The 10,837-nt window shown below is 32.9% G+C and overlaps 2 protein-coding genes across 2 annotated transcripts; both read left to right on the plus strand.

Annotated features, from left to right (window-relative positions):
• Window positions 1–1,417: 1,417 nt before the first annotated feature.
• LOC123898869 (probable aminotransferase TAT2) lies at window positions 1,418–4,868 on the plus strand. The gene is made up of 7 exons (XM_045949891.1): window positions 1,418–1,791; window positions 2,919–3,258; window positions 3,450–3,668; window positions 3,770–3,829; window positions 3,944–4,099; window positions 4,246–4,339; window positions 4,446–4,868. Exons 1-7 carry the CDS (start codon window positions 1,520–1,522, stop codon window positions 4,559–4,561), a joined length of 1,257 nt encoding a protein of 418 aa, XP_045805847.1. The 5' UTR covers window positions 1,418–1,519; the 3' UTR covers window positions 4,562–4,868.
• A 1,107-nt stretch (window positions 4,869–5,975) lies between these two features.
• On the plus strand, window positions 5,976–9,061 carry LOC123898282 (reticulon-like protein B17). Its single transcript, XM_045949195.1, has 8 exons — window positions 5,976–6,444; window positions 6,557–6,710; window positions 7,283–7,357; window positions 7,456–7,597; window positions 7,693–7,762; window positions 7,876–7,941; window positions 8,049–8,171; window positions 8,675–9,061. The coding sequence occupies exons 1-8, from the start codon at window positions 6,048–6,050 to the stop codon at window positions 8,860–8,862; spliced, it is 1,215 nt and encodes a 404-aa protein (XP_045805151.1). The 5' UTR covers window positions 5,976–6,047; the 3' UTR covers window positions 8,863–9,061.
• The last annotated feature ends 1,776 nt before the right edge of the window (window positions 9,062–10,837 follow it).

A 10,837-nucleotide genomic window follows, 5' to 3' on the forward strand; every position in this document is an offset into this window, starting at 1 on the left:
AGGATCGATTGGTATAAAAGTATTTATTGATTATTTAAAAATGTATCATGAGCATAGATCAGTTGATAAAATTCAAACTTTGTTTGAACAATCAAACAATTCGAACCTTCTTACATTCACTTTTTTTTATATTCTAACATATGAAAAAACATTCACTTATTTATCATAAAAATTGAAATTCTAATCATTGGATTAATTGACAAAAAAATGGAAGTAAAATACTTTTTAATAATATTTTATTTGATATAAAAACTCAATGTATAGTGAATGAGCATATACTTTGTGTGAATGAGAATATGCCTTCATTTATAAGTTTGCTTAAAAAAATTGGGTCATGCTAATCAAGAATGACAATATAACTTATAGATGCGGGTATACGTCTCACGTCTGTTTCATCTCAAATTTGACCAAAAAAAAAATCTAATTGATTGAGTTTGAATTCGAATTTGGGTTTTCCTCCACTTTAAAGTTTCATCCTTATATTTCGGAAAAATTCCGTCAAAAAATATTCCGAAAAAATTATTTTCATGAATAAATTTATTAACCTTGAATAAAATTATTTTCATCCTTAAATTTATTAAATATTCCGAATAAATTTATTAACCTCAAATTTATTTTACATGGATCTTTCCTTTTTCTCTTTTTTCTTCTTCTTCTAATCTTTGACCCCGAATAAGTGCCTCAAGGGCTCAAGGTTTTGAACCCGCTGTGAGACTAATCATTAAATCGACAATAGAACATCTAGTATTTTTTTTTACCAAACTAAACTACCTTCTAAATAGACAATTTCATCAATCAATTGAATTCTTTTTTCGAAAGAAAATCACATTATCAACTCTTCTAATACACCTCTTATTGGTGACATTGACACATATCAAAGGACTATTATGATTATTTTCTTTGCAATTATTGATATGATTGATGGTACTATTTTTACATTCTAGACTTCTATTCTATGGTCACTAATTTTTTAGTCATAAAGTTTATCAATATTACTGCTTGTAAAATGAGAGAAAAGGAAATGTATTTATTTTAAAAATATAACTGTATTATTATTTTTTATCAAATAGTCTAAGATTATGCACTTTAAAGTAGAAAAATGAAAAATCTCATATTGGAACTGAGTCAATCGACACATGCATATATATCCTTGAGAGTTGTACTTACAAGACTATAACTTTATTATTTTAATTTTTAAAAAGCATGTTTTAAAAGTATACACATTCCTTGTTTTCAAAGAGGAAGAAAACAAAAAGTGACAAGAGCACTCATAATCATAAAAACTAATTGTAATTTTGTAGAAGCGACGTAAAATTACGTGTTTATAAGATGTGTCACACTTTATAGTTTATGCAAAATTACAGTAGACCGCCGTGATTCTAACAACATACCAAACATTTACGTAAAGTGATAAAACACAAGTGGAGTTTGTCTTTATTCATTCACACTAGCCAATTGCCATTTTTCTTCTCTACTCAATCACTTAACTCCTTCTTCATCACTTGTTGACCAATCTCAAATGGAGAAAGAAAATGGTGAGAAGTGGAAGTTTCAAGGGAACAAAGGGTTGAATACTACATCTGTTTCTGTTAGAGGGGTCTATAACATGCTTATGGACTCTATCAACAATAATGATAACAACAAAACCTTGATTCGTCTCTGTCGTGTAGATCCCACAGATAATCCACTTTTTAGAACTACTCCAGTAGCTCATGAAGCTATTGCTGCTGCAGCTCAATCTTTTAACTTCAATTGTTACCCTCCCACTGTTGGCTTACCTGATGCAAAAAGGTTAGTGAAATAATGACTGTTTCAGCTTATTTACTGATATAAACACTTGTGAGATTGTTTGCGAGAGCTTAATCAGGTTTATGATATTTCCATAAATTCGTCATGATGGAAATACTTTGTTGTACTTTTTGTCATAGAAATAGCTTATACATACTAGGACAAAGAAGTAAAATTTTAGAGAGAAAATTGGGATAGTATCACAGTAGAAAAGATATAGTTGAATTTCATCTTAGATTGTTTGAGCATGTATTGTTAGAAGTCCTACACTGGCTAGAGATATGGCAATGGAGGATTGCACTACCCTTGTAAAAGTTATCTATGCCATATCTCTAACCAATGTGGGACTTCTAACATGTATAAAGTAGAAATGTAGATTTAGTAACGAGAGTAGTACTAGTTAGTCCAATCTCTAGATGCCGACGAAAACCATGAAAAGTTATCATCCGTGCAGCCAAGTACCCGCCTCAAGGATTTAAATTGCAGACCGCATCACATGATGCACCTGCAATACTATGGTTGTGGCAGTGTTTGCAACTGCGTTGGGCCACAATTGTAGTGTGATTGGTAATTGATGTAAATTGTGCTGATCTGGTGTTGCGAAGCTGCACGAGGTGCAACATATCTTGCACTAGGCGCAGGCAACAGACTTGAAATCTCGCTTTTTGCTTCATTCCGCACAAGGCGCAGTACACCCTGCGCTAGGCTCGGGCAGCAGTGTTAGGAATCTTTCAATTTTCTTTGAAATTCTTCATATAATTGGCTTGAAATACCTGTTTTTCTGAATTATGCATTTAATTCTTCAACTTCTTGCAAAATCACCTAAAGCCTGTCTAAATGACTCGAATTGACTTAAAAGTAATTAAAAACGACACAAAAATGGCCCTAAAAACATCATATGACTGGGTGTCATCAGTAATCATGGAAAAAAACCGCATTGCAACTCCATAGTGGCAGCAACGTAGTGGATGCAAATGATCATATCCGAACTAATTAAGACCACCATGTAGTGAAGGACATCCAGTTTTTAAGCTAAATTGGAGAGTATACTATACTACATTCCTTGCAATACTAATCTTTTTAACAGGTTTGTATTGATTTGGTAACATTCTAAACTTCCAAAAACACAGGGCTATTGCAAATTATCTTTCTTCTGATCTTCCATACCAGTTATCACCAGAAGATGTTTTTCTCACTGTTGGCGGAACACAAGCTATAGATATAATCTTACCTGTTCTTGCACGTCCTGGGGCCAACATTCTCCTTCCAAGACCAGGCTACCCACAATATGATTCTCGTGCCGCTTGTTGTCAACTTGAAGTTCGCTACTTCGATCTTCTTCCTCAGAAAGGTTGGGAAGTTGACCTTGATTCCCTTGAAGCTATGACAGATGATAACACTGTTGCCATGGTCCTCATAAATCCTAGCAATCCATGTGGGAATGTGTTCACATATCAACATTTAGAAAAGGTATACATGTATAGACATAGTAATATATTCGAATTTTAGAGTTTTCATAAATTCGAAAGATTAAATTGCTCGATGCTTGCACAATTTAAAGGAACAAAATGTTCATCTACTCAATATAGTAATTTAGTATATAATCTACAATCTCCTTAGAGTTGGAATCAAAATGTGAACATTGTTCAGGACTGTTGTAGGTTGCTGAGACCGCAAAGAAACTTGGAATTTGTGTAATTTCTGACGAAGTTTATGCTCACGTGGCGTTTGGAAACAATCCATTTGTTCCCATGGGAGTGTTTTCATCGATAGTTCCGGTTATTACAATTGGTTCCTTGTCAAAAAGATGGTTAGTTCCTGGTTGGAGAACTGGTTGGATAGCCACATGTGACCCCAACAAAATTTTCCAAAAAACTGGGGTTAGTGATTTATTGGCTAAAATGCACTTTTAGCCCCCTAACTTTCACAAATTTGCGATTTTGGCTCGTTAACTTTCAGAATTGTTTTTGTTCTTTACCAGATAGTGAGAAATATCATCAGCTATTTGGAGATCACTTCTGACCCTCTAACCTTTATGCAGGTAACCAATTTTCTAGCATAAGCAAAATACAAAGAGTAACAAAAAAATAGTGTTATAAAGTTTGTTTCTTAATACATGTATAATTACAGAAACTAATTCATTAGAAATTTGCAGGCAGCAGTACCTCAAATTCTTGAGAAAACAAAAGCTGAATTCCATTTAAAAAATCTTAATATGATGAGGGAAGCTGCAGACATATTTGATGATGTATGTAAGGAGATTCCTTGCTTGACATGCCCTCACAAACCAGAAGGAGCCATGGCTGCTATGGTAAGTGACAATGATTTTAAATTGCCGTTGCAGTTACGTTGTAAACCTTTATATTGTGGTCTCATGCATACAAATGAGGCCGCAATTGCAGTTGTGATGTCATTGTTGAGACCTCTAAAACTGTTAAGAGTAAATTGAATGAGCAGGTAGAGATTAATTTTTCTCAAGTTAAAGGCATTATTGATGATGTGGATTTCTGTGTCAAATTGGCCAAAGAGGAATCTGTAATTCTTCTTCCGGGTATGTAAGAAAAAGTTTTCTAGTCATCTTCATCAGAATCTCGGAATTGTTGATTTCATAAACAAAAAGTCATGATTATTGATGTGTATATATAATATTTGTACAGGCGTTACTGTTGGACTAAAGAATTGGCTTCGGATTAGTCTTGCTGTTGACCCTTCTGATCTTGAAGAGGGCCTTAGCAGGTTAAAAGCATTCAGCCTTCGGCATGCAATTAGTTAATAGGTCTTATGATTTGGTAGGTACGCCCCTCGGCGTCTCTATCTAAACCTTCAAAGTAATAAGGTGTCTATTTGACTCATTTTTAATCCGAATGTGAGACTAATAACTCACACTTTGAGTTCTTTCCATCAAGTACAAGTATGATACAACTCTCATAAATATGACTGATGATATTTGCAACCTATACCAAACAACAAGTCAAATGCCCTGCCCAATTGTAAGGGATTTGAATATTACGCTGAGTGTCTGTTGTACTGAATATAAGTCGTCCGATCTTAAATGAATGGTAGAGATTGTTTACTACTTATTTTATGAAGGTATAATGTAAACTGTTTGATCCCCAAATCAATGGTTTAGATCCATTATAGTGTGCAACTGTTACATTTTCTACCGCCGATGATTCTGGTCCCTATTGTAAGAGCTCAAAACCATTAAACCTAATCAAATCCTTACGATCTCTAAGACCTAATCAAATCCTTACGATATTGAATATACAGATCACCTCTTTTGTTTATCACTCATTTTAGCTCATTCTTAACCAATGTATAATTAATCATTCATGCTTAAATTTATAAAAGTAATACTTTACATAATTTTTTTCTCATTTCGTGATTGAGATAACTTAATTGTATTGAACTAGCATAAATCATGCTATCATCGTAGTCTTAAAAATGAAACGTCGTTGAATGTGGTTAGATTTTCTAAGGATTTTTAAATACTGGTTTATCGTAGACTATATGAAGGTGGTTCACGGCAGAATTCGCCTTAAATAGAGGGTTTTTTTTAAAAAAAAAAAAATTACGATCTGTTTCAAGATAATTAATAGAACATTTGTTATGTTGGAGTTCCAATTTGAATCTACGTTTCTTCGTGCTTATGGTGTGTTATGCTTGCTACTAGGCTATTTGAGAAAAAAAATTAATAAAATAAAATTGTAGTTAGACACTATCAGTGCAAATTCAAAGAGAGCTCCCAACTTTTTATTGGAAAAAATTACCATGCTAGATTTGATCTCGTTACAACAAGCGTGAACGGAAGAGATTAAACTCACAATAATATAGGAAATTAATATTTGAATTTCAATTGAATGAAGAAGTACTTTATTTATTTTATTTTTGTTACCATGACATTGACACGAAATTTTCACCATTGTTAGTAATGATTAATCTCGATCAGAAAACATGTAGGGCACACAAGGGTAGATTATCTTCTCTCAGCCGAATTTTCTCGATACACATGAACTAGAAATCGATTGGACCAATTCATTGTTTGGTATATTTAATTTTAATATTAACAAAAACAGTTATAAACTAATTAAAAAATTAATTAATTAAAAAGGAAAAATAAACAAAACCAGTACATCATTGATTTCTCCAACGGCTAGTAAACCCAAAAATGGATTCAAATTGAAGGAACAATCACCACTCTCTGAAAGCTTCTCCTTCGTTTCTCATCTCATAAACACTCTTCACTTCTTCCACCACTAATGGATTCATCATCTTCACCGCTTCCCATCATCACCACCGTTAAACCAATCCAAAACCCTCTTCCTCTCACCCCCATCGAATCCCCATCACCATCCCCATCACCTTCTCCTCTGAAGAAATCAAGAACACGCCTATCCGACCGTCTTGAAATGGCTACCGACGAGTCTCCGGAACCATCCGCAGTAAAACGCCGTGGCAGAACCAGAACCACTCAAATCAACAATGCTAGAAAACCAAGGAAACCAAGATCATCCGAAGCTGAGATTCGAGAAGAGAATAATAAAGATGCTGTTGCTGTAACTGGATTGATTGAAGAAATTGGAAAACCTAGAAAGAGAAAAGGTCGACCTAAGAAGGAAAAACCTAATTTGGTTCAACCTTCAATCTCATCTCCAAGTATGCATAATATTTCCCATGAGGCTATGCTTATTCGAATTTGAAATTAACTATCTTTGATTTTGATTTTGTTTCAATGAAACCCTAATTTATTTATTTTTTGTGTGTGTAGGAATTGAAGAAGAGAATGGAGTTGATTTCGACCGAATTGGGCAGCTGGTGAGTGATTTGGTTATGTGGAAAGATGTTTCCAAATCAACATTTTGGTTTGGGATTGGTTCTCTTTGTCTCTTATCTTCATGCTTTTCTCAAGGTTTCAATTTTAGGTATTGCAATTTTTCTTATAACCTTTTAATTTATTTTAGTTAACCTTCAATTTCATCGTTAAATTATCATTTTCTCTCTTATTTGGTCGTTTAAAATAGAAGAGACCGATAATTTTAGGGCTGACTTAATACATTTAGAATTCTCCCTCCTATAGACTAGGGGCCCAATTGGATTGACTTATGTTTGAGCTTATGCAAATAAATAAGTTTTTATATATTATTACAAGCTTTTCAATGTAGTTTATGAGAAAACAACTTATAAAAATACAATTTTTGTTACTAAAATCTTATGAATTAACATAAAGTTTATTTATTTGCATAAACTATTTTCATAAGCTTAAAAATAAGTCATATCCAAACGGACCATAGTTATACCCGTTATTCATTGATCTTAAAAAGTGAACTTTGTTTATAATAGTGACAGGGAGGGACTAGTTTAGAGAGTATATTTATAGATTCCTATTGTTCAGAGACTAAATAGGAGGAAGCTTGATAGTTTAGGGACGGAATTGAATGTTAACTGTTTTTTCTTTAATCATTTTGATCTGAGGTGTTCATACTTGATATTTCAGCATTGTATCGGCCATGTCACAATTGGCGATTCTCATTTTGGGTGTTTCGTTTTTGTCAAATTCAATTTCTCAAAGGTACTATTTTGTTTCAATAGATGGTGCTGTAATGTAATTATTCTCTAAACTATCTCTTTTATTGAGTGTTAGTGTATGATTTTCTGTTTGTATTTCAGTGAAACTGTTGAAGAGAAGTGTTATGTCAAGCTTAAAGAAGATGATGTTTTGCGTCTTGCAAGATTGATTCTCCCCGCTTTAAATTTTGCAATTTCAAAGACTAGAGTTCTGTTTTCAGGAGAACCCTCAATGACCCTTAAAGTAATCCACAAAGTTCTGATTCTGAAATTTATTTTATCTAATCAGATCCATATAATAATTGCTAACAAATTGCTTAAATCATTTTCTGGTTGCAGGTAATTCCTTTCCTTCTACTAGGAGCTGAGTTTGGCCACTTAATTACAATCAGAAGGCTATGTGCCATTGGTAAGGACATCATGAACTCTATCATCTATATAACCTTTTCTTTGAAAAGCCGATTTCCATTGTAGTTCAGTTCTTTTCATAGTTAAAATGCTAATACATATACATACAAACAGGTTTTTTTGTCAGCTTCACTGTCCCAAAACTTTATTCTTGCTACACTAGTCAGATAGACAAGAGAGGTATGTATGACTTCATGAGTACGCCGACTTATTGGAACTTTTGTAGGTATCTGTCTATCCACATTTTGTGCTCAATAGTTGAAAGCTTGTGTTTTATGCATATGCAGCTGAAGGTTTGAAATTATTGCTGTTGGATACATGGTGTGCTTGCACTCACAAGAAGAAAGTGATGACATTCATACTCTTGACATTCTGGAATCTATCTTCAATCAAAACTCGAATCTTTACAGGTAATATATGCATAAGCAATTATAACATAATAAACTCGGATATAATTTATACTATTTCACAGCATTCTGCAAAAATGTCCTAGTTAGTTGTTATTTAGTGCAAGCAAAGATAACCATGTTTTTCTCTTCTGCCACACATTATGATCTCATTTATTTAACTAACACCTGATACTCTCTTAGCACAAGGCGCTCCTAGCACAAATTTCTGTTCAACTTCTTATTTTTTGCGCTACGACGTTCTTGATTTCCTCAATATAAGACAATGTGTTATATATTTGTTTTGATGTTACATATTTGTGTTGAAATATATTCTGCAATTTCCCAAGTTTCATCATCATTATGTTGCAACCGAGGGGTGGTTACTGCCACTATGAATCGTAAAATCCTAGTTATTTATTTATGGACAACTAATTTTGCATATATGAATTTAGAACCTTTGTGATATTTATATGGATTTAGAAAGTTTGTAATGGTTGATTCTTATGATATGATTTTGCTTGCAGCTTTTATGTTGCTGGTATTATTCAGATACTTAAAGCAACATGTTGTGCAGCAATTACAAGATGGAGAAGCACAAGTAGGTGGTGAGAAGGAACAACAAAAAGAATCAGTGGTGGCAGCGGAAACAGAAGAAAAGGAAACTCAACTAGCATTAGTGGTACTTAACTCAGATTCAAAAAAGGAGAGTTAATATGAGTTGGTGGTTCGATCACAAGGCAGCGGTACGGAGTGAGAGAATATGTCTTTTGTTCCCGATTAATTCCTCTTGCATGAGGAGAAAATATTATTGTTGGTATACGAGATAAAATTCATCTCGTGTGTCTAATATACTGACGTTGATTAGTCATGGCTAAGCAATTTTAGATATATAAAAGAAATTTGGAATGAGAGTTATAAGAGTTCTGTATACGGTGAAAATGATTACATTAAACGAATTTTTAAAATGAAAATGTTTTTTAGAGGAATGTGATTACATTAAATGAATCAATATATAAGTGATTTATTTATGAATGGCAAAGATTACATTAGACGTATACATAGGTGAACGTTTATTTTAGAGGAACATGATTTTGGCAACAACTTGTATCAGGCATGCAATTTTCTTGGTAAGTTTGGAACTGGAATTGGAAAACGAACAAATTCTTTTTCTTCTTCTTCCTCCTTTTCGGCCGATGGACCTCCGCGACACCTCAATGCTGCCTCACAACCTCTGTGATATGGATTAGCTGGATGTAATTTGCAAAGTTCAGGATGTTTTGGGCTGCATCCAGGATTAATGTCACGTCCAATTGCTCCATAACCGATATGTTTTGCCTCAACATCTTGCTTAAAAAATGTACAAATCAAAAGAGCACTAAGAAACACAACCAACATTGTCTTTGCCATTGCTAAAAATAATATATACGAAGTTGGTGATATTAGGTGGTCACAACTTAATTTTCTTTAGGATATGCATGCGTTTAAATAATAGTTTTTTCACTCTATAATTAGTCATTTGTAAAATTATAGCTACTAACTAAATATAGTCCAAATTATCTGCAAAGATAACATTCTCTAAACAGTTTTACCGTGAAGGAGATTCTTGGTTGTCCGAAAGAATTGGCACTCATATGTTAATAAAATGGTTTATTTTCTGATGATTTCTGTTAAACCTGTATTTATACTCATATATATTATTACGAGCATCAAATATTTTTAGTGATTTACAAGGGACCTATCATTTTACTCATGTATGAATAAAATTGTCTATTTTTTGTTAATTTCTACTAGGCTTATATTTATATTCATAGTACATTTATAAAATACTGGTGTCATGAATACTAAGTGCGAAATCTTGAATTGAAAGTTCTGAAATTAATAAAATAAAAAATTAATTTTTTTCACCACCAGTATTCGGCCCACTTGACCGCCTAATTTGGTTCGAGCGTCAGTTCTAGCATCAAGTGGTTTCAGCCCCCTCTCGATCACAAATGCGGGGGGTCAAACTGTGGTTCTCCCTATCAAGTTCAGCGACAATCAGCACTTGACCAACCAACGATCGGTTGAAAGTAGATAGTGCTATTGTAAAAATTGTATTAAAAATTGAGTTGGTCAAATATTTTGAAATAGATATCTCAAATTTCGTCTTTAATCCCTATAATTTTTTTTAGAAAATTTTAATCTTCCAAATAATTTTCGTCACAACTTTTGGTCCATGCTTTTAAATCAAGTCATTTGTATCCTTCAGAATTTTAAATTTTTTCACTGTCATGTTTAGTACTACTCCGTCCCAAAATATAAGCAAAAGGAGGTCAACAAAAGTGAATGTATCTGGACTAAATTTTAAACCAAATACATTAACTTTCATTGACCAATTTTTGCTTATATTTTGGGACGGAGGGAGTATATTATAGAAATCTCTCTAGCAACAATCAACTCATATGTATCATTTGAAATTTTAATTTTTTTTTTCGTTGTCCTGGTTAGTACATTATAGAAATCTTTTTTACAACATTTTAACTTATTTTAAAAATGGATGAATTAAATATGAATTTTTATATTTTTGAGTTTAAAAATTTTGAATTTTTTTCGTGGTCATCTTATTTAGGGATGAATTAAATATGAATTTTTATGAATAACTAATATACACTAAACAAAATATCACTCATAATAACTAATACATATTT

This window comes from Trifolium pratense, linkage group LG7, assembly GCF_020283565.1.
Source record: "Trifolium pratense cultivar HEN17-A07 linkage group LG7, ARS_RC_1.1, whole genome shotgun sequence".
NCBI classification, from domain to species: Eukaryota; Viridiplantae; Streptophyta; class Magnoliopsida; order Fabales; family Fabaceae; genus Trifolium; species Trifolium pratense.